Source organism: Pelodiscus sinensis, chromosome 21 (genome assembly GCF_049634645.1).
Source record: "Pelodiscus sinensis isolate JC-2024 chromosome 21, ASM4963464v1, whole genome shotgun sequence".
NCBI lineage: Eukaryota > Metazoa > Chordata > Testudines > Trionychidae > Pelodiscus > Pelodiscus sinensis.
In genome coordinates, this window is record NC_134731.1 from 4,345,324 (window position 1) to 4,369,795 (window position 24,472).

Sequence of the window (24,472 nt, forward strand, 5' to 3'; positions counted from 1 at the left end):
GCAAACAGGTGGCACCTTTGTGGGGCAAGTTGATTTCACTGGGTTCTGTGCAGGTTTAAGGGATCCAGATTTCAGAACTTAGCCCTTGGTTATAGTTAGCTGATTTGTAAAGCTACAAGAACATGAGTGGGATTCTATTCTGCATCAACCAAAACATCAGCTGGTTCAAACCATAATATTAATTACTGCTGTTTATTTAAGTACAGCTGAAATGCTTGATGCTGCACAAGACACAGAGAGTTCCGATCCCAAGCAGTTTATCTAAAAGACAAAGATCAGAAAATAAGATGCTGAAAGACCCAGAGGCTGGAGTTTGTGCTAGACAGAACAGCCAAGAGTGGATTTGAAGACCCTGGGTTGAGTATGCAGCACACTGGCAGATAAGAAAATTTTAAATGCTAAAGATAACCTGCTCTGAAAGCCACCAAGAGCAAATTAATAAGGAGCCCTACACCTGTGTGTTTGAACATGATGATTATTTCTGTACCCTGCGAGAAGGGCTCCTCTGCACTGCTGGTTGTTCAGGAAAAAACAGTAAGTTTGTGCCCTTTGGAATGAGAGTGGGTTCCCAGCTGAAGACCTCCAGTTGGACTTGGATTAAAATTCTTATCTGTAAGTTCCAAATTGGCTCGCGCTGCAAGGCATCCAATCCGGATTTCAAACCTCTTGAAAATGTTTGGTTCCAAGTTTGAAGTTCAGTGCTTGGATTCCAGAGCCCTCAGTCACTATGCACCTGGCTCCAGACAGCCCTCTCCTATCTCTATTGAGAGTATCTGAATTCCACACTGTCTGGAGTCTTCTCTGTTCTTTAGGTGAAAGTTTTATTGTGAGAGAAAGTCCAGTAGAATTTGGGTTGCAAGTCTGATGCCCTCTTCCCACATAGATTTTTTTTTTTCGCACATTGGGATCTACATTCTGGTTTGCACTCATCTGCTCTTGGATTTGTCACTGAAGTCCTGTTCCTGCAGATAGATAGATTGCAGGCTTAACTTAATAACGTGAGTAGTTCCATTGAAGTCCCCAGTCCTGAAGTCAGGGGAACTACTTGTGTGTAAAGCTAAGCTTGTGTGAATGTGCAGGATCAGGGCCTTTTTTAACAAGAGGGAATGGGAGGGTAGCTTCATCCTTTAGAAAAACTGAAGTTCCAATTTCCATTCCAATTTTTCAGGAGTTTTCTGTAGCATCAGCTTTTTCAGTCAGTTTGCATCTCCTCTTCCTATTGGTGCGTGAGAGGAAGATGGTTCCAGTTAGAAGCTGGCATTTCCCTGCAGAAAACTGAGAATTTTTAGCTGGGGGGAATTACATCTGGCATATTTTCTTTAAAAAACCAACGACCCTCTTTTCAGATATTTAAAATGGGGTGGGGAGAGCTGTAAAACTGGGTTGTGACATTGACTTGACATTCTAGTCAGTAACTCCCATCTCTTCGATTTCAAGAAAACATGAAATAAAAAGATTACTGGGTATGAAACTTTCCCCCAAGAAACCCCTGAGTTATTCTGGCTTGTCTTTGTGTGGCATGTAAAGTAATTGAAGCTTGTGCTGTATATTTTCAAAACTAAACAGATGTGATGTAGCTTTGGAGAAAGTTTAATCTATGGCTAATGGAGAATGTACTTGTAAGTTATAAGAGCAATTATGGCAGGATATAAAATTTCTAAACAGCAGATTTATAACCTCTATTTCAGATGGTTAGAAGTTTCCTGGTCTAATAAGCAGGCTTTTAATAGTAGGTTTAATGATGTGACTCATCCAGAAATGCTCAAACTTTCTGTTTTTCTCGTACGTACCATTTACTATTAAGGCCTGATCCTACGTCAGTGGAAGTTGAGGGTATTTAGCATGTGTTCAGTACCTTGCAGGCCCTATTTTTGTTAGAAAATGTATAGTACCATGGCATCTCAAAATCCCAACTGAGATAAGGATCCACTGTGCTAGATGCTGTATATACATGTGGAACGAGACAACTGCCCCAAAGAGCTACATAGGTTTGGAAGACAAAGGGTCATTTTACAAATATGGAATGAAGGTGCAGAGAGATTGTGACTTGGCGAAGGTTATACAAGGTGTCTGTGGCAAAGATGGGAATTGAACCTGGACCCTCTGAGCCACCGTCTAGTGCCTTAATTCTGAGTTTACCCTCTCCATGAATGGTTGACTCACCTGCCAAGATTGTAAGGTCTTTGGAGCAGGGACCATATCTTGTTCTGTAAAACCTGTAGCACAGTTTTAGGGGCACACAAATAATAATAGATAGAGCCCTGCAAGTCCATGGATAGCTGTTTCAGATCCATGGACCATTTTGGTAGAGAGTGGAGCAGATGCAATTACAACTGCACAGGGTTCTCCATAGGTCTCATCCTTAAGGGGTAAACCCCCCCCCCCCCGGTGGGCTCAGCCCTGCAGGGCCCCTCGCCAACTGGCTCTGCAGCTCAGCAGCTGTTTGGCCCTGCCTGTGGGGTGACATGATAGCTGCTGCCGCTGGTCATGAGGCTGCAGTCGGGATCCTGGCCAAAGGGCAGCGTTCAAAGGAACCAGCTCATACCGCTGGGCTCTTTTTCTGGGTTTCCAGCTGGCGCTCTCCCCACCTTCTTCCCAGCTTAGATTGAATCATCTGCAGTAGGTAGGCTTTCTAAGTTTCCTACAGCTTACTCTACTGAGCAAATGTATCCTTTATTGTGTAGCTTAGGTGCTGAAGGGTAGAAAGAAAAACCACTAATGAAGGTGTAAATGAATGTGTCTTGGGTGGGAAGTTGTTCCTTGCATTCCCCTCTCTTTACTTGCTTTTCCTGCTACTCTCCCTCTCCCTTCCTGCATGGTTGAGTTGTAAGTTATGCTCGTTTCCATGTCCATTGGATGCTAAAGAAAGTTTGTTTACTGATCTTTATACCATAGTTATGTGTCTGTTTGTACATGCACCGGATTTTTCCATGGGAGTTGCACCAGCCTAACCTGTTTTCAATTAAAAAAACAAAAGCTTAAACAGCAACTCTTAGTTCTAGTGAAATTTGGGCAAGTGTTCAATGACAAGTGATGTGAAGTTATCTGAAGGGGGCATTGGGGGTGCGGGGTGAGGAGGCATCTCTTCAGAGAAGTACTTAATCTTTACACACAGTGAAATGACAAAACATTGTTAAAGATACTCCCGTGAGGCACACAGTGTCCTGATGGTTGGATTTTGTATGCCTTGGTTTTATTTTCTCTTCTGCTAGCATGAAAATGGGGCCTCTCTTAGTGTGCTCTGTGGCTAAGAGGAATACAGTCTCTTTTCTGGTTTAAAGAAATTTAAATTTTTGTGCACTAAGGCGAGGGAGAGGACTTCATTCTCATTGTTTGTCATGGCTGGAGTAACACAATAATGCTAACACTAATTGGCCTCTAACTTGGGAACTTGCATGCTGCCTTTTTGGGACACCATCTGTGGCATATTGATGGAGGCTAGCGGGTGAGGTCAGTAAATAAGAAATGTGACCTACTTTTCTTACACATTTGCAAATCTCTCTCCATCACATCTTTTACAAAAAAAAAATCTTCATTACTTACGCATGTGTTTTCTTCCTTCTTCCCAAAGCAAATGTTTGTTCTGTTAGTGTTGTTGTTTTTTAAAAAAAACATCTGTGCAGGAAGGCCATCCATCATATAAGGCACCCTACAATAACAAAAGCATGCAACAGTTCAGGATTCATAAGACAACGGGCGTGCAAAGCCTGGCACTAGTGAACCACTTGCAAAACCTAGCTTTAGTGAACCACGCTCATAACATGCCAGTGAGTGTCCAGCTGCATGCAAGCTCGCAGTCATGTGTGGTAAAGGCAGAGTTCAGTGTCAAGACAAAGGGAGTTTTATAAACAATAATTAAATCAAGGTTGATACAGTTATGAAAAATACAACTGTTTTCAGTATAAACCATGGTTTTCAGAGGCTCATAACGTTGCCATTTGAAATCACATCTGGCTGAGATCTGGGGAGCAAGTCCAGATGTGGGATTTGTCTTTAAAAAAGATTTCGTAAATCACGTAAGCAGCTTTTGAGTTTCAAAATGAAAATATATATATATGTGGTCACTCACATCTGCTGTCTAACTTGGTATTTTTGGTGGGGGAGCAGAGGAGTTGTGAAATTTTTGGATAATGGAGATGTGTATTTTAAAATAGTGGCTCTGTCATGGCAGGAGACATGCCAGTGAATGACATGCTGTTAGCAGCACCAGCAGGTTTTATTTATTTATTTATTTATTTGTTCAGTGGTTCTGAAACATAGAAATTGGTGATATATAAAGGCAGTCAAGAGACATCTGTATGCTGTTTTTCATTAATCCAGCTGTGGAAATGATAAAACATGTTTTAAAAAAAATGCAAAATGGATGATTTTGGTTTTTTTTCTTAGTTTGCAGCTCTCACCATCTCAACTTTGTTTAAAAAAATCAATAGCTTGTTAAGAGACCAACATGAATATTTATTTGAGAGAGAGTTTAACTTTACTGAAAAAAATAAAATATGTAGACTTCTCTTTTACACAGTTATTTAGACATACACAACAGTGAACATTAAATTGAGATTGGAGACGTTTTTGACCATGGAAAAGTTATTCAGTATTTCCACATCAGGAGAATGGCAACGGAGCCAAAACATTTTCTAATCCCTGTGTTTGTTGTTGCTGGGTTTCTGAATGACTTCTGAATGTCGTTTTTTTTAATAAGCCCTGTAGTAATACTGCCATGTCAGTATTCCTGTAATTAAATCCTAGCAAGTGTCCACTGGTGCGGATTTAGTTGCAGGATAAGGTCCTCTGGATGAAATCTGGGTTCTACTGAAATCAATGGCAAAAATCCATATTGACTTTAATAGGGCCAGGATTTCACCCTATATCCAGCAATATGCCGCTTTAGTTCTTCGACTCACCAGTACCTTAATCTGCACCTTAAATATCTCGCCTATATGGCGTCACTGTGTTGTTTGCCTCCATTAAGTTATCACGAAGGCTATGGGTCCCAATCTAAAAGCCACTCAGACTGCATCAATGATGAAAGAATAAACATGTTCTCTGCTTCATAAGTGGTAAGGAACAATGGAACTTTTAACTACTGTGACGCATAATCAAATGTTATAATGGAATCTACGGCTTGTTTGGCATTTGGGATGAAAGCTGGCATATGTTTTGTATTTCCTTTGGGTTGTGACTTTTAAACTACAACCCTAAGTTTCTGAATATTTTAATACAAAATACAGCAAATTCTCTTACTTTAGACACGAGACAAATATCTAATGTTACCACCTATAGTAGTACCGAGAGAGTTCCCACAAAGTGTTTCATTGTTAGGAGTCACCAGTTATGAGAGAATCAAGGAATTTCTGTAGTTCAGTATTTTGATGCTTCCTTTTGAACAGGCTTTTAATGTTTTAAAACAGCCTATAGTGAGGTTAGCTAGCCCTGTTGGGGGTAAGGTTTCACTTCTCTTGTGTTTCATCTGGGTGAAATTTTGTACTTTGCATTCTTGTTTTTCAGCAAAGCCCTCATCATGGAAACTGGGGTATGGTTTTAATCTGTGTAGTGAGAAGATACTGCATTTTTTAGTGTTACTCATTGCTAAAGTTTTGATATAAAATCTAGAGACGTGAGCAAACTGAAACTCTTTCAGTGGATAACTGTGGCATGGCTAGCTGAACTGTGAATTCAAAAGTGTGTGTGTTTGACCAGTGCTTGTCAGTGCATTTTGGATAGTTAGAGTTTGGGTAGCTCGAGTTTCCCTCGTGTGAGGCGCATTTTCTCTTTCTTGCTGTCTATCTTTCTCTCACACAACCCCACATTTTCACCCTCACAACAGAGGTCCATGGAAAATACTCCCAAGTGATTTTTAGTTACTCTTAAAAATGCAACTTCGTCTGCCGTCAGTGGTGTGGATTTATGCCTGGTGCTTTGATTTGGCAGTTAATGGTTTGTCATTTTTGTAAAAACTACAGGAGTCTGTGATTTTGATGCTTCACAAAGTAGAGATGTTAAGTTAACTGCAGCTTTGAACTCTCCAAGGATAATTTCAGACCTCCTGCTTTCATGTTGGATTAAATACTGGATAACGAAGACTTTTTAGTTGCTTTATTTAACCGGTCCCGTAACACAAGACAGCACAATCAACTGGATCTTTTAAATTGTGATTGAAATGTTTGTTCTCTTGATCAGAGGGTATCTTTGTCTTAATGCCATCTCAGCATGAGAATAATTAGGATAGAAAGTAAACAAAGTAGAGTGATTTCAAATATTGTAAAACTGTTTGGAATTATTATTACTGTAATTTTTGACTCTATAGTCTGTCTTGAGTACTTCCTTTTGGAATGGATTGCCATTGATCAGCATTCAAGTTTTGTACTATTTTCATCAGAGCATCTCTGATCGGTACGAACTTCAGCAACATCTCATAGCCTTCTATGAGGTGGATATTGCAATAATTTCACTGGGGAGTAACATTAGACACAGAGAGCTGAGGAGAATGTCCAAGGCCACACAAAAAGTCCATGCCATTGCAGATAATAGCACCCTAACTCAAAAACCCTAGGTCATACAGAGACTCTGTTAGGAAATATGGGTTCAGTTCCCAGTTTTGCAAGTCCCAGTCCAGAACAAAAACTACAACACTATCCTTCATCTTTGGTTTGTTCATTTCATAAAGGAGAGGTAGAGGCATTAGTCTCCAAACTCTTTAGATAATGCAGTTGCAAAGTTAAAACAATAGCAGAGAGACAAGAGCGGTGTTGCCACAGAGAAGCTGCAAAATGAGCTGAGGAGTTGATGAGGTGGAGAAATAAACATAAACATACTAAATTCACTAAATGGTAGAGAAGTGGGGTGAATGAATAATGCATATGGATATACCCTCCTGCAGGGTGAGTATACTGCGTGTTTGCCCAACCATGAAAGAGTTGTACTTCTGAGAGCTGCCTGAGATTTCCCAAGGAAGTGTAGTGTTCAGCACAGAGGATTAATGGGAGAGAGGATGAAAAAGATGCAGAAGTGACTGCTGAATGCTTTCTTGTCCATCTTAAAACACTGTGATCAGTTGAAACCAGCTTAAGATGTTGAGAGTTTGTGGTCTGGTTTCAGAATTACTTGTTCTCGTTCCTGTTGCATCAGGACAAAAGGCTGAAATTTTGCAGTGCTCTGGTCTGACCTGCATGCAGCCCTGGTCTCAAAACAAACACTGTAAATTTTGGAGGAGAGGAGCTGATTAAGAAACCCAAAGCCCCAAATGATGACTTGTAGATGATGTGGGCCAAAATAACTGCAGTGACCACAAACTATGCTTCCAGCCCAATTAGAGCAGTGGGCGGAGAGTGCTTAAGTGGAATCTCAGAAAAGCAAATTGAGGACACAACAGACCTTGAAGCACTCACTGCAAAGCTGAATGAATGCCTGGAATGAGGGATTGGGTAGAATTACCGGAGAGCTCAGAAAATATGTCATCCTGCAAAGAGTACATGTAGATGTGAGTTTCGGATGGGGGGCTAAGTAGGATGGTAGCGGGGGATAGTTTGAAAAGAAAGAGTTTGTTTCATATATAACCTAGTTGTCAGGTTCTGATAATACGTGGGTTCCCAAACTGGGGGGGCGTGAAGAAATTCTAGGAGGGGAGGCGAGGTGACCCCCCCCCCAAGTTTTGCTGCTATTTTTGTTTTTTGGCCCCCGTCAGTTCCTTTTTTTTTTTTTTTTTTTTTTTTGCTGGACAAGTTTTGCTAGGGGTGGGACGGGGCGTGAGGGTTTCTCAAAAATCAAAAAGGGGGCATGATGCCGAAAAGTTTTGGAACCACTGTGATAATAGAACAGAGACGTTGAGCTATCCTGCATCCTATTTGACCTGCGAAGAGAGAACAATTCTCCACTGAGTTCAGAAATGTTTTTCTGTCTTTTAAAATGGTGACAAACTCTGACTTTTACAATATTTCAGTCTGGACACAGAGAGCCGAGGCCCCCACTTAAAAATCATTTCCCAACACAATATTTTTTTTCCCTATTCTATAAGCTGATGAAAATAGTGGCCTAATCAGGTCATAGTGCGTGGTAGCTTTTGGCAGATGACAGCATTCTAGTGAAGACTGCTGTGTGTCAGACTCCTTCCACAGATGATGAGCTTGAGATGGGGTTGACAGCTGGAATGCGGGAATCAAGGGATCTTCTCAGGGAGGGGATTAGACCTGGGTAGGGTTTGACAGCTGAAAAGGAGCCTGCTGTGTCACATTTTCAATGCAAGAATGTAGGAGTTGGGTGAGATTTAGGTAATTTTTCTTTTAATGGAGAGAAGACAAATGCAACTGGTGCAAAGTGCAATTGCACAGGTAAGCTAGAGAGAGAAATTCTAGTTCTCTCTGGATCCAAAAAGACTTCACCAGAATTACTAAGTTGCACCCAGTACATCATCAGTATAAACTCTGCTCTCACTGCACCCTGGATAATGAAGTTAATTTCACCCGTGAATGTAAAACCCATGTGGCGTGCGGGCAGATGGGTTAGGAGCTCACCCCCAATGTCCTATTCAAGCAGAGATGTGAGACCTTCTTAGAAGCAGCATGAACTCTGTTATAACACATGCTGCTGATCTAGTGACAAATCCAAGCTGCTATACCGTCTAAACACAAGCCTGTGACTTTCCTGGGCCTCTCACTTTGCTCTGCCTCACGTTTATGGTTTCAGTGCTTAATATATTTCCATACATGGATGCATTCCTGCTCCTGCCTGGGCTAATACCCACATGTCATTGCATCTGGATGTTGGTTTCTTGCAGCTGACGCTGCACTAAGGGAGATCTCTGAAGTAGCTTTCAGTTTAATATGTTTAATAAAACACAGTCTCACCCTGCCTACGATCCAGAAAAATCTGTTATTTTCCCTGCCTGACAAGGGTGCTAGGAGGATTAACTGGTTCCTCTTTCTGCTGAGCTTTGCAAATGCTTCCTATTTAAATTAGGAAGGACTCCCTGTGCCCAGATCTGACTTTACATCTCTAGGACACTCAGAACCAGCCTTCTTTTTATTGGTGCCGCTGTTTGTGCAGGAGATATACGGCTTCCCATATACATGTATGCCCTCCTCCTTTTGTTCTCTTCATCATGTCACAGGACAGATGCCACCATCTTTTCCCCCTCCTGTCCTCCAGGTTTCTCTTTCATCCTGTTTGCTTTTTGTATTTTCTCCCCCTTCTCATCAATGATTTATGCTTATGTTAAAGAAATGATTGTTTCTCCCCTTGTCCTGTTCTTCAAGAGTTTTTGTCGGCCTCCTGCTCTTTGGGACTCGCCCCCTCACTCTGTAGCGCTGGGACTCCTGGTCTCTTGTGATGGAGTTGAATGCCAAAGTAGCAAAGAAGAAAGAGAGGCTTGTGGTGAGCTGCTGTATGAGCCGTAGGCCTGTGTATAATACTTTCCTTGGAGGAGGTGGGCTGTGAGTTTTAATTAAATGTTTATAAGTACTTTGAGATCTGCTGTGGAAAGGTTCTGCGGAAAGGCAAAAGGCAGAGTCTTTAAATAAAACATGCAGACCTGTCCCACCCGTTGTGATATATTTGAAACTAAAACGGCAAGATTTGGTCAGTTTGATTTCAACAGCTGTTGTTCTTCCCCACCCCCACTCTTTGATGGTTCAAAAGAATTATCCTGACTCCACTCTTCCAAAAAAACGGAGTGAGCGAGTAAAACAGTGCTTTTATGAGTGTTTGCTAGAGATCGGAGTCCCGACCCCTCCTGCTCCTAGTTAAAAGATTCCATGCTGCGCTAGAAACATACACAGAGAGAGTGTTTCATTTGTGAGCTTCAGAGCACTTGGTGTTAAGTGCTAACTTGCCAGACTCTGTGTGACCCTGCTGACCTGCTAATTGTCCTGCAGCCAGTGAAGGCCAGTCTCTGTGTGTGTACGTGATGAGTAAATTACGTAGTGGCTTTTGCACGGCTTTTCCCTAGCACTTTCCCCAGAAACTGCCAGTGTGCAACAGTGCTGTGTGTTACAGGCTGCAGGGCTGCTTGTTGGTGGCTTTTTCCTCTCCTCACTTGACTGTTTCATGTTTAACCCAGTGCTGGGCTGAGAGAAGCCCAACGATTCAGCAAAGCAGGATTTGAAATGAAAAGGGAACGGCGTGGTGGTGGATAAAATGCACTTCTCATTTGAAATCAACGAGCTAGTTTAATAATAGGAGAAGATGGGAGGATGCCCTTCAAAGCATCACCAGTTGAGCCAAACCAAATGGGCTTTGATTTTGATCTCCTAATTGATCTGTTTCTGCCCCAGTCCAGGCTGGGTCCTGAGGCCACATGAAGGGGATCAGCAAAGCGTGGGTCAGAGAGGCACCGTGGCTGTCTACATGAGTTAGCCAGTTTATTCATAAAAAATAATAATCTGCCTGTCCATAGTTCCTTCAAGGTTCACAGTACCCGGGTGAGGGGCCTGTATCCATTGTGTAAACGGGCAGCCTCCCTGCATTGTGGTTTGTGTGACAATACCTTCATGGGAATAGAATCCAGGCAGCCAGACTTAAGTTCTCTGCCCTAGCCACAGTCCTTCCCCGGGAACAACGCCGCGACCAGTGCTTATACGTGTGTGCTTACACGCGGTTCTGAGGAATCGTGACTTGGACACGTTGCCAAAGGATTTGAGAGTCTCTTGATTTCACAGGGTTTTTTGGATTCTGCTCAGATGCTCTGAGGGAAAATTGCAGGGCACCAGACCATGAGCACAATACAATCTAGGGGTGCTGCCTAGATCTTTGGCTTGCAAGAAAGTGCTTCTTTTTCCGATTGGCATCTAAGATTATTTCAACAGGGCCATGGTTTAACCTTTTTCTTTCCCCAGCGGTCAATGACTTGTTTGTACAAAACTGCTTTCCTGGATGCTATCTTACATGCCTAGCTTAATGTTTCAGGAGTTTATTCAGTAACATGAGTCTTCTTTTAAAACCCCTTCTCAATATTTAATGTGTGCTACTATAACTTACGGTATCTTAGGCAAGGAGTGTGATCTAGTGGTTGAAGCAGAAGACACTGACTCACTGCTTAACCTTGGGAAAGTCATTTCACCTTTCTATGCTTCAGTTTCTTCATCTGTAAAATAGAAATAATTTTGTGGATCTCTGGTTTTTTCAAGACCTTATAAAATAAAGTGCTTTGTGATCCTCTGCTTGAAAGTGTGGTACATTATTGTCTACATCCAAATAGTCTCCTGAAAAAGATGTATTGGGGAAGAGAGAAGCCAAGTCCTTCTTCCAGCTTTCCCAAGAAGCTTGGGGTGATATGGTTGGGTATCATGCTTAGAAAATGCCTTTAGGAAGATGAGATGCAGCAGAATGGTAAATCCCCAACCCTGCATCCATTAACCTTGTAGCACCTATTGGAAATTCTTGAGTCCAAGAGTTAGAAAGGGATTTGACTACATAAGTAACAAATTCTGTAGTCCTTAGGGAGGACTACAGCTTGATCGGCTGATCTCAAAGCACAGGATTTAGCGAGAACGTTTGCTGACTGGTTTTCTTAATGCATGTTTTGTGAAATGGAGCTTTCTTTATTCCTGAAATGGCTCATTGCCTGTGGTGCTTCCTACTGGGATTATACAGCAAGAGAGACATTTAGCCTTTTGAATACACTGGAGCCTAATAAATATATATATAGTTTAAAAAAAAAAGAATATGGCAGTTTCGGAGAGCAGCACAGATGGTCGGAAATTGAGGGCAGAGAGGACCTAAGTGCTAACGTATGGCATTGCTTTGATTTTAAAAATAGGAAAGCCACGGGCTGCTGCATTCGCATTTTTTTTCCTCCCATCCACTAAACACTTCCCTCCAAAGACTTACAGGCCACCTCAAGCCTTGTCTAATGTCACTGTCCCATTAGTTAGCCCATGAGGCAAACTTGGAAGCTCTGGAGGGACCCGGGGAGGGGGGGAGGTTGAGTGAGTGTGCGGGCCCTTGTGGGACAGCTTTATTTTCTGGCTTACCCAGTGCAGCATGGTGGTATTCTGCAGTTTGCAATGATCTTTTTTGTGTTGAATCCTATTGGAAGGATTTAGAGAATCAAAATATAAACCTACTGCCTATTCTGCCTGTTTTTAAATTCACCTGGTGTTTCTCCCAGTGACTCTCTTCAGAGAAGATATACCGTCTCTACAGGGGGAAAGTCTGGTGGCGTTGACTTAGAATCATAGAATCATAGAATAATAGGACTGGAAGGGACCTCGAGAGGTCATCGAGTCCAGCCCCCCGCCCTCAAGGCAGGACCACGCTCCGTCTACACCATCCCTGACAGATGTCTATCTAACCTGTTCTTAAATATCTCCAGAGAGGGAGATTCCACCACCTCCCTTGGCAATTTATTCCAATATTTGACCACCCTGACAGTTAGGAATTTTTTCCTAATGTCCAATCTAAACCTCCCCTGCTGCACTTTAAGCCCATTACTCCTTGTCCTGTCCTCAGAAACCAAGAGGAACAAATTTTCTCCTTCCTCCTTGTGACACCCTTTTAGATATTTGAAAACCGCTATCATGTCCCCCCTTAATCTTCTTTTTTCCAAACTAAACAAGCCCAGTTCATGAAGCCTGGCTTCATAGGTCATGTTCTCTAAACCTTTAATCATTCTTGTCGCTCTTCTCTGTACCCTTTCCAATTTCTCCACATCTTTCTTGAAATGTGGTGCCCAGAACTGGACACAGTACTCCAGCTGAGGCCTAACTAGTGCAGAGTAGAGCGGCAGAATGACTTCACGAGTTTTGCTTACAACACACCTGTTGATACAACCTAAAATCATATTTGCTTTTTTTGCAACAGCATCACACTGTTGACTCATATTCAACTTGTGGTCCACTATGACCCCTAGATCCCTTTCCGCCATGCTCCTTCCTAGACAGTTGCTTCCCATCTTGTATGTATGGAACTGATTGTTCCTTCCTAAGTGGAGCACTTTGCATTTCTCTTTATTAAACCTCATCCTGTTTACCTCTGACCATTTCTCTAACTTGCTAAGGTCATTTTGAATTATGTCCCTATCCTCCAAAGAAGTTGCAACCCCGCCCAGTTTGGTATCATCTGCAAACTTAATAAGCGTACTCTCTATCCCAATATCTACATCATTGATGAAGATATTGAACAGTACGGGTCCCAAAACAGACCCTTGAGGAACTCCACTTGCTATCCCTTTCCAGCAGGATTTAGAACCGTTAACAACAACTCTCTGACTACGGTTATCCAGCCAATTATGCACCCACCTTATCGTGGCCCTATCTAAGTTATATTTGCCTAGTTTATCAATAAGAATATCATGCGAGACCGTATCAAATGCCTTACTAAAGTCTAGGTATATGACATCCACCGCTTCTCCCTTATCCACAAGGCTCGTTATCTTATCAAAGAAAGCTATCAGATTAGTTTGGCATGACTTGTTCTTCATAAACCCATGCTGGCTATTCCCTATCACTTTATTACCTTCCAAGTGTTTGCATATGATTTCCTTAATTACCTGCTCCATTATCTTCCCTGGGACAGACGTTAAACTGACCGGTCTGTAGTTTCCTGGGTTGTTCTTATTCCCCTTTTTATAGATGGGACTTCAGTGACAATATTCCCATTGACTACATCGGAGTCAGAATTTCACACTAAAAAGCACTTTTCTCCCTTTTCCTAATGGGTTAAAGGGTGATTTGATCTTAGTCTATGACAGAAGTTTGATATCACAGCTCTTCAGTCTAGCAGACAGAGGTATACAGGCAGTCCCCGGGTTACATGGATCCGACTTACATCGGATCCCTACTTACAAATGGGGTGAGGCAACCCCGCACTAGCTGCTTCCCCCCAGCAGACCAGGGAGACGCGAAGCTAGTGCCCTCCCCCCCCCCCCCCCCCCCAGCAGACCAGGGAGATGCAGAGCGGCTTTTCTCAGCAGACACCTCAGCTTGAGAATAAAGGACTGAGGGAAGTGAGGTGTGGGAGAATAAAACTGAGCTCTGGAGAAATGTTTGGCTAGAGTTTCCCCTACAATATGTACCAGTTCCGACTTACATACAAATTCAACTTAAGAACAAACCTACAGTCCCTATCTTGTACGTAACCTGGGGACTGCCTGTAATGAGATCCAGTGACTGCAAGCTGAAGCTAGACAAACAATCAGACTCAAATTTTGAACCATGATAGTAATTAACCGTTGGGACAGTTTACTAGGGATGGATTCGCCATCCCTGGACATTTTTGAAATCAGATTTGTTCAGAAAGATCTGTTCTAGTTCAAACAGGAAATAATTCAGGGACGCTCGTGGTCTGAGGTAGTATACAGGAGGTCAGAGCAGAATAGATAATACAGCCGTTCCCTCCGGCCCTAGCCCCTATAAATCTGCAGTGTAGTAGGAGCTTGGGAGTCCTTTGGCTATGTGTGGCTCTCCTCTTTCATTTCACATTTAAAAGCGAGAGCTTTGCCCTCCTGCTTGTGAAGAAATCCTGGAAAATGCAAACGCAAAAAGTTTCAAAACACAGACAGCCAATGAAAATACACCAACGCATTATTTTAAAAATTGCATGATATTTAACGTTAATCTCGTGGTATTTCAATGCTTGGGTTGGTGATACTGCCTCTGCTGCTTTCACCGGATAGTTTTCCCCTTGGTGTATGTTTTCAGAGCTAGCTCTGTTATACAAACAGGACGCTACTATACTAGTGCATGGATATGACAGTGCTTGGTGCCTTTCAGATACTGGACATGTCACTGACTCTGATGCTTAGGTCTGTGCTGCAAAACTGGTGCATTTTTAAGACAAGGTAACTCCCTTGGTATGTAAGAGGTAAAGGGGCTTGAGGGTTTACCGCAGCTAGTGACACTGCAATAAAAACTATTGTTTCTTATCTTCATTAGGGTTTCCCATCAAGACAGTTATCTCCAGGTGAGGAAAAATCACCTTTCTTTGAAGTGAAGACAAAGTCAGGGTGAATTTTGACTTTAAAGTCTATGAAAGTCAGATCAGACCTTAAGACAGTAACTGAAATAGTGGGAAAAAATCCTTCCCATATATGTGTCTTATCACCACCTCATCCACCCTTAAATTCATGTGGGTTCAGTTGCACTGGACTGCCTAGTGAGTAGCTGAGCCCTTTTTGACCTGTTGCTTAAATAGATCCAGGGTGTTAAAGTGAAACTACTGAAGTCGTTTTTCTAGGACCTGGCGATTGGTTGGGCTCAGCCTTGTTCCCTTCTGGCATTCCGCAGGAGTAGTGTCTAGTAGGTGACATTGCCACACCTTGGCAGAGCTATAATTTTTGTCCTAATTAGATTTGATCTCGGTTAGCTTTTATTTTGCTGCTGTTATCCCAAACAGATTCCAGTCTGGGTAATTGTATTTTCTTATGTAAATTTGCATTTTTATTCCTGTAGATAATTCTTCACATCCTGGCCTAAATACTTTCGACTATTTGAATGACAGTAGTACATCGGGTGCCTCCACACAGCGAGTGGCAGTCCGCAGCAGTGAGTCTTCGCAGGCTGAGGCATCTACATAGCTGGTTTTAATGTGGGAGTACAAACCCTGCGAGTCTTGCCTTGGACTGTGTAGACAAGCCCATAAAGTCCTCTTTCAGTACACGTGGCCTTCTGTGGTAGTTGCTGTACAGAGTAAAAGATGGTCCCTGCTCCCAAATCACAACATTCAACAACCGTTTAGAAGGAAGTGGGGGCTGGGTGGTTTCAAGCTGGTTAGTTTTTATTTTATAAAATATCAGATAAATATTGCAGTCTTCTTTTTAGCAGTTACCAGCCGGCAGCTTCCTGTCAGCATTGTGGGTAGCAGTGGGTCTGGAGGAGGAATTGGACAGGGTAGCAGCTCAACACAGTAGTTTGCGTAAGGTGTTCCTCACATAAGAAGCAGAAAAATCCAGAGGTTCTTGTGGGGTGACTGGACACAATCTGGCATTGTGGATTAGTGGAGGGGGCAGGGGCGAGGTGACAGGCATGACTAGATAAATACGGAGGGGCAAAGGTGTATTTATGGGAAGTTGCTGTCCTGCAGGTGCTTTGCCTTGTAATTACAGTTAGTGCTGGCAGTTTATTCCATTTTTAAAATAAAATGCCCTATTAACCCGGCATGTTTTATGTTCTTTGGCTCTGGTTGACAATCCGCCTGTCTTGGGCCTCCATACAGATTTCTCTTTGATCTTTATCTCCTGGAGAGTTTATTGGACTCTGTACGTCTGAGACAGTGGAGTCGTCTGTGTAAAAGCTGAGGTCTCTTTAACAAAGGGGAGCTGATGTCAACAGACTGGTTCCCGTTCCTGTAATAATAACGAGCTATTAATACAATAAAGAACATAGATGTGGTTCAAGAGCCCACTGTATTAGGTGCTATACAAATATATACAGAGATGATCCCTGCTCTGAAGATCTCATGCGCCAAGTAAATGTCTCTTGACTTTAAGTATCTCAAAGTGCTTCATAAGCATCAGTGAGTCGTTCTGCCCACAACCCATGTGACACCTCCCGTTACAGCTGGGGAAACTGAGGCTTAAGGGGGTGACGTTATTTGTGCTGGTTGATGGCAGAGCGTGAAATAGAACAGCTGTCGTTACCCCAGTACCAGTCTTTAAACACTCGACTCCCCTTCGAAGCCCTGGTCTCCAAATATTGCTGAAAACCTCACTGGGGGGTGATGTGGCTGTGCAGGGTTGCAGCTGGGTGCTTTCATCATAGCTGCTGAAGACATGCCTGCCCTACAGGCTCCTGGGACCAAATAAATCCCAGCTTTATTGTCATGGAAAGTTTTGCTCAATACTTAGCCTGAAATGTGCCCCTTTGGCTTTGTTTGGCTTCCCTGTGACCATAAAAACAGCACATCTGCTCTCCAGGTGTATAATAAACAATATGGAGATGCTGGTGGCCTCCAAGGCAAGTTTCAAAGGAAGCAACCTCCTCTCAGCTTGCCAATAAAACATTTATTGTGGCCAAATTCTTGTACCTTGTAGATGTTGCAGGAAGCAAGGGCAAAGCATTTGGCTAACCTGGGCAGGGGTCACTGACTTTTTTCCCCTTGGGCTCCATTGCTGTTTAGGATGGGTTTTTCCCCCTTTGGCTGGGATCTGCCGTGAAGATTTGCTTGGGCATGGTAGATTCAGTGTTTGGCCCTCATAGTGACCAGATATTGCTCTGAGAGCCACGTCTCTGTAGAACATACTGATTTTATTCACAGGAGAAGTCTCCCTTACCTGCCCAGCACATCAAGTCCTGGTCCCCCAGAGAAATGCATGCTGGCTTAGAGCAACACAGTAAACAGCTAGGTCGGAATGCAGCAGCCAGCTACTCATGAGTGGCTAAACTCCAGACAAAGAGCAGCTGTTTCAGCCAGCAGTTAAAGAACCTGAATGCTTGTACTCCAGATGTTTCCCCGTCCAATAAAATGGTTGTTTCGTGCATAATTATATATATAGTAGTGCATAGGGTTCAAAGCTTATTGCATTTTTCCAAATGTTGTTTTGGGGGGTAGGGGAGTTTGCACTAACATGGAAATTTCACGTTTATTTTGCAGTGACAATAAAAGCGGTGATGAAGAATACCTTTCATATTCCTGCCTTATGGCAAAAATCTGGCCTCATTGTGCTAGATCGCTGAGGGTATGTCTACACAGCAAAGTTATTTTGGCATAACGGCTGTTATTCCGAAAGAACTATGCGAGCATCTACACAGCCATTCCGTTATTTTGAAATCATTTTGAAATAACTGATGGCTTATTCTGACTTCTGTAAACCTCATTCTATGAAGAATAACACCTATTCCGAAATAGCTATTTTGAAATAAGGCATGTGTAGACACTCCACTTCTGCTATTTCGAAATAGCCCCTCACCAGGGCCTTTCTCAGTTACTCCTCCTGGGGCTCTCGATCGAGATAGCACGTCTACATTAGGGAAGCCTGCCTCGGACTAATTTTGAGGCTTCCCTGCAGTGTAGATGTGCTATTTCCGAATAGCTATTCCTGAATAGCTTATTCCGAAATAACTGTGCAGTGTCGACGTACCTGAGTGACTGTACAGGCCTTCTGATGTCCGTTGTCGATAAATTATTAGGACTGTGGCAGTGGCAACAAAGTGCTGCCTCCTCTGACTAGGGTTGCCAGATACTTTCACAAAAAATTCCAAACGTGGGGGGGGTGGGGAATTGATTGAGCAAAAAAAAAAACCAAAAACCAGGAGACCAAACTTGTTGAGCATGTCCCCGCCAGCCTTCCGTCCAAGAAAAAGAGAAGATATGTTCTATTTTTTTTTTTTTTTTTTTACCGGACAGGGGTCACTAATACTAGCCTGTCCAGGCAAAAACCAGACACCTGGCAACCTACCTCTGGCCAAGAAATCCACAACAGTATTCCTTCTCTTTAGGAATCTAAATTTCTGACAGTAGGCCTCAAGGATACAGATTACCCAGAACAAATCCTTTTACCAAGCTATAGAATTCAGCTAAAGAAACCAGGGGGTGCTCTGGGACAGACCCTTCCTTTGTCACACCACTAACACGGGAGCCAGCACAAACTTCTGGCACTGAAACAGCAAGCTGTGTGTTCTCCTGCAAGACAGGAGTTTCTGTAAGATAAGACTTTGTGTTTCTTTCAGCTGTCCCGCTTTTCTAAACTCCGTCCGTCTTAGTCTAGAAAGTGTGGCCTCGCTCTGGAGAATGTAAAAGTCCCATCCAGTTACACAGAAATCCATATTTTCTAAAGAGGGAGGATGGGAGTGAAACAGGACACATGGCATTAAGTGAAGCTTGCTGTTTGCAGGCCATTTTTGCAATGGTTGAAGCCCAGATTAGAAAATGAGATTGTTAGGGTTCCTTTGCCCGAGTGAAGTGATACAGATTTTAGAGCTTCTGATGAGCCATTTAAGAGTATGTTTCCAACCCAACAATATCCATTGTATGGACATGATGGCAGGGTAGGGAATTCTGTGTGTTCAGTATTTCACTTCTGGTTGGGAATCAGGGAGTGAGGAATATTCTGTTTATTATTCTATTTAATTGGGTTTGAAATACTGACGTCTCCAGAGCATCTACATTCATGTCTATTTATCAAAAGTCTAATTGGCCAACAGAAACGTCTTCATATCCAGCTGTGTCAAAGGGGAAATTCAGTCAAACCTACTGAGGAGAAAAATTCTTGAAATTATTTGGCCTTTTTTTCATTCAGCCAATCACATCCTGAAAAGTTCCCCATAGAAATCTGTGAAATGTTTTTGCTGACTAAAAGCCACAGTTACTAAGTCATTTAGGGGAGGTAGCCTCTGAGGCAGAAGAAGCGAGGTGATGTAGTGCTAATGCAGAGAGTTTGGGGAGTTATTTTGGACTTCTGCTTTTCAGTTATTTTTCCAGCAAATAACATCTGGGGTGAATTAGCTCTCCATTGCTGCCCTATGTACATTATTTGCTAAGTCACTGCTGCGCTGCAGAAGTTCCAGTGAATTGCTAGGTCTTAAAAGAATGCAGCTTTATGTTGAAGCAGATTCCAGCACGGAATGGTTCAAATTATACATGTGTTAAGCTTAAACCACATTGATGATATCTCATAAACCTAACCAGCCTTCTCCCCCAACCGAAATAATATGTGTTGTTTGAATACCCCATGCAGGGCATAATTACTTTGTCCTCATATATGTGTATCCCTGAGTAGTTGTAAAGGGACTGCATTGTCTAATGTCTTGAGTACAGGACCAGAAAGCTGGAGTTCTAATATTTCCTTTGCCACCGACTTGTGTGACAATGGGCTGTTCACCTGAGCTCTCTCCTTTAGTTTCCCACTTGTTAAATGGATATAACACTTATCAGTCATAGAGAGTGTCGGAGCATGTGGTGTGCTGTGGAGCATGTGACAACGTGAAGTGCAGTAGTAGTGATCAGGATCATGATTATTATTATTGTTTATTATGCTACAGAGTAAAGTTTAGGGATGAACTGCCAGGCTCTTGCTACATTTAAAAAGCAGAAGCGCAGTGTGTGGGACCCAGCGTGAGCTGGGACAGCTGAGTCCCGGCTTGCACCCAGTCCCAGATGCTGCTCCTCTGCTTTTTAAATGTTGTTGGAAAGAAGATGAGACTTTACCTTTGCAAACATGTAAAAAAAAGTTGAATGTAGCGGTGTTGTATCTGAACAAATTGTAAACTAACTTGTACTTAGAAAAGAAGTTTGCCTGAGTAAGCTACTGCAAGTTTCTTCTAAATGTGCTATTTAAAAAATACTGTCTTTCTAACACATCACACCGTTATGAGATTGCCTCTGTAAAGCGCTTTGAGCTCCATAGGTGAAAACGGCTACCGTAGCAATGGGCAGTTAGGAAAAACAAATAGTTTGAGCGTACAGCGGTGGATGCTGGTTGTTTTATGTGTATATTAATCAGTCTTGTAAAAACCCCTTCCGACAAAGAAGCTGATACTGAAATGAAGAATAAGTCTGTTGGCAATGTGGAACTGTGTTTTGAAGCTAATGCATGTTGCATTGACAGCTTTCCTGTGAGTGAATAATAAGGCTCCAAGCCTCCTTGTTAAGAAGCATTGAAGAACACTGCAGGGTTCCCCCATCCCCCTGCTAACTGAATTTCATGAAAGAAAATAAGTTTAATCAAGACCAGACCTTTTTACAGGAATCAACATGCCATTCTCCCCACCCCATGCCTTCGCCTCTTCCCTCTGCAGAGCGCAGGGGGCACTGGGCAGGCTCAGCTGTCACTCTTCGGTTATGGAGGAAAAGCCTTGTTTGTTTGGTGGAGTTTAAAGATCCCCCAGCAGCAGTCAGAAAACCAGTAAAATGTTAATTTTGGTGGTCTGGCTGCCCTGTCCCCCTCAAATCATAGTGTTCAGGACATGCCCATCAAATCCCATCCAAGGATTGTTTTTGTTCACGTACAAACTGATTTCCTTTCTGCTTACACTCCAGTTGCAAGGAGAGGTTGGAGCCAGCTGATATAATACAAGATATAATTGCTTGGGAGGGAACAGAAGTTTGTTAAATGGCCCTTGGAATTAACAAAAAGGCTAAAGGATCTGTTCTCCAGTTGGATCCCCTCCCCCCCATTTGAAGTCACTCTCTCTCCCTTTTTAAAAAAAAAAATTCTTGTTTCGATTTGTGTTGATGCCCTGCCAGGGGTTCTAGCCGCGTTAGCCTTCAGATCTGCCAGAGGTTGCTTTCTTTTGGAAGCAGTTCAAGAAACCATCACTCTTTTTCTCATTTTCATTCGGTATCTGACTAAACCACTGCTTTGGCAGCCTAATGCAGGGCTGGGGGAAAGGCGGCTCTAAAGAGCTTGGACATTTTACTTTTCAAGATGTGAGTTTAAAATTAGATAATCTGGTAACTGGAAAAGCAAAAAATAATGTCCTGAAGGACACATGTTTTAATAATTAGAAAACATGAAACATAGTCTGTTGAAAATAACAGTGAGGGTTTCAGTTAAACCTGCCTAAGCAAGGAAATTAAAGGTTGAAGCCTGTGATAGATTCTCCGAGGTTTGGGCAGCTAGGAGAGGTTGACCAAGTGTATCTTTAGAAGAGGCTTCGCAGGACTATTTTTAGACCCCCTTGGGCCTGATCAATGCGTGTTTTGACTATAAGTAAAGGACCTCTGGCTAGGGCCTGATTGTTTGATACTTGGAACTGGTCCTTTGTGTCCTCCCTGGAGCTCCAGGAGCTAAACACAGTGCAGAGACAGCGTGCTCTGCTGCAAGGGATAAGGATCACTCATCTGGTGGCAATGCATAATCCTCCCACGCTGATTTGGGAGTAGCCATATGTGCTTTGAAGAATGCTCTGGGGAAGGAAGGTGGGGTTGCTGTGGGAAGCTCTAATTTGACCTGAAGCTGTTTGTCCCTTGTAGCACAACTTCACATCCCTTTTGTCAGGTGACTGGATGATTCACAGAGATGGGGAAGCGCTTGCAAGAACTTCAAGCTTGAAAGGAATTCGTTGCACTAAACTTGGGATGGCATCAGGAAATCTTAAAGGCCTGGTTTGCTAGGACATGGGGCCTTAAGGGAAAGGGCTGTATGATGGGGAGGCAGACGAAGTGGACCATTCCCAATAAACTCTCTGAGGTAAGGGCTGGACCTCCGTAAGCCACATAGTGTAATCGTAGGGCTACATTTCAGTTGTTCCATTTCTCCTTGACTTTGTGGGTTTGAATGAACTCTTTAATATAACTCTGAGCTTTCGTGGGCCAGACCCACTTCCTCAGATCTGAGGAAGTGGGTCTGGCCCACGAAAGCTCATCACCTAATAAACCATCCTGTTAGTCTTTACAGTGCTGCCTAGTCCTGTCTTTTGTTTCAGCAAGGCCAGACTAACACGGCTACATCTCTGTATATTGCTAATATAACCGTAAACTTGTAAAATGTCCCTTTTTAGGACAGGATTTTAAAAAGTAATATAGGAAGGGGGGAAAATGCAACAGTTGTCTCAGAAAGGAAGTGAGCGAGACCTTGTGTTACCTCATGTTATGGATGGTCTGGGCAGCAGCATGGGAAAGATGCTGCGTTGTGAGCACTCTGGGCAGTGTTTATGATCTAGATGGAAGTGAACGAGGCAGGTTTCCAGGGCGGTTGGTTAATCAGTGTGCAGGAAGGATCTTGTGTGTCGACCTGCCACCGGTGCAGCCATTTCAAAAACATACTCCTCTGCTCTCCGTATCGCCAACTTGCCTTGATATAATAAAATGAGCTACAACCACAGTTGGCCTTGAGAGAGCTAGAAATTGGCTATCTTGGTGGTGATTCATAGGTTCTTCTGGCTTTTAGGAAAGATGCATAAAGTTTGCTGACAGAGGAACTGGCTGGACACCAGGGGAACCAACGGCCACGCCAGGCTCATGGGCAAGGGCGGGGGGGGACGGGACTCCAAGCTTCTGGAAGGGACAGGGCTCAGCGCCGCCTGGACCATGCCTCCCCCACAGTGCTGCCAGGAGCGTACTACCCCTGCTTTCTCAGGCAGCCCTAAGAGGGCTCCAGTGGTGATTTAAAGCGCTCGGGGCACTGCCCCCCCCAACTCTTTTGGATCACTAGGCTCTGGCGCAGTTGCCCTCTTGCTTCTCCACCCCTTCCCCTCCCCCCCAGTTGGTGGGCTTGCTAAACATACTAGCTGCTGTTGTCATCCAGAGCCCAGGCCGCATTTGATGTGTCAAAGAATGTTTTTTCAAAGCCTTCCGGGCTGTTGTTAACACCCTGCCTTTCAGGCCACACTTTTGCGAAAGTTCACATTGAGCCTACATTTTCTTTCAGTGGCGTGGGAGATTGAAATGTGATGGACTAAAAATACCCAGTCCATATCCAACCCTTGTTAGAAGCTTGGCCTGAAATCCAGGGACAGTCCAAAAAAAGGGGAGTCTGAAAAGCAGCAAAATGGAACAAGAAATGTGCATTCAATTTACAGTGATTCTTTGCATTTTGAGTTCTGCTCCCTTATGCATATACGCTGTGGGATACTGTTTATTTCACGGGCCTCTGTCTTGTGCAGTGCACTGTCGGGACCATGCTCTGGGAGTGAATCAGGGTTCTGATTCATCCGTGGAAGAAACTGTAGTCTGTAGGACCCCAGCTGCATTTGTGGCAGACGTTGGAAGATGTGTAGTGAATGAAGAAGGGGGTTGCAGAAAGAGAGAAGATGATCGCATGGGTAAGGCGGTTGAATGCTGCCCTGGAGAATTGGAATCTATCCCTCTGTCTGCCATAGAGTGCCTCTGTGAAGCCAGGGACTTCGTGTTAAACTACGCTTTTCACAGGTGCGTGCTAACTGCATGTTCTTCATTCTCTGGGGTCTGACTTGAGACCCGGGGCTCCGGTTTGTGAAAGTGCTGAGTGCTCACAGCCGTTACTGAAGTCACTGGGAGCTGTGCTTTGGACAGACAAAAATGCTAACAACTCTGAAATATCAGATGGCAGGCATCTCAGATTGGGAACTTAAAATTAGTGGATACATTTGACCTGGTAGCTCTGTGCCTTAGTTCTCTATCTGTAAAATGGGGATAAAAGTATCCCCTCATCTCACAGGGATTTGTGAAAATAAATTCATTGATGTTTGTGAAGCGCTCAGGTGATGGGAAGCTCATGAGGAAATTCAGTAATTCTGTCATCAAAACGGGATTGACTAGGAAGCAGTAAGACCTACAGCCACACATTGAACAACAAGCGCAAAACGAGATAGTGAGCCCTATCCATCCTGTGCATTGTATAAGGCAGGGCCCTCTGGAATTAATAGTGTGTGATCATGACTTTATGCCCTCACAGTGCACGAGGGGGTGAAATGAAGGTTGCAGGGGTAGCCTTATCTGGCATTTCCTAACTTCTGAGTGCTTGACTTCGCACCTGTAATGTTCTCTTAATGTAGCCTCTTGGCTGCAATAATGATAGGAGATGGAGGTGTCCAGGTAGTATTTGATGGGTAAATGAAAGCATGCAGTAGAGAGCACCTTGTTGCCAGAGGCTCTGATGGCTTCTCAGCCCAGATGTGGTAACTTA

At 43.3% G+C, this 24,472-nt stretch overlaps 1 protein-coding gene across 2 annotated transcripts in view; it reads left to right on the plus strand.

Annotated features, from left to right (window-relative positions):
• The window catches only part of NXN (nucleoredoxin), a 93,416-nt gene that overhangs the window by 3,990 nt on the left and 64,954 nt on the right, over positions 1-24,472 (plus strand). The window contains exon 1 of one of the 2 annotated variants that reach the window (XM_075904655.1): positions 21,998-22,057. The exons of the other annotated variant lie outside the window; for it this stretch is intronic. Coding sequence (XP_075760770.1) covers positions 22,010-22,057 — 48 coding nt within the window. The 5' untranslated portion in view covers positions 21,998-22,009. Of the gene's footprint in view, positions 1-21,997; positions 22,058-24,472 lie in introns of those variants that run through there. 2 annotated transcript variants of the gene reach the window in all.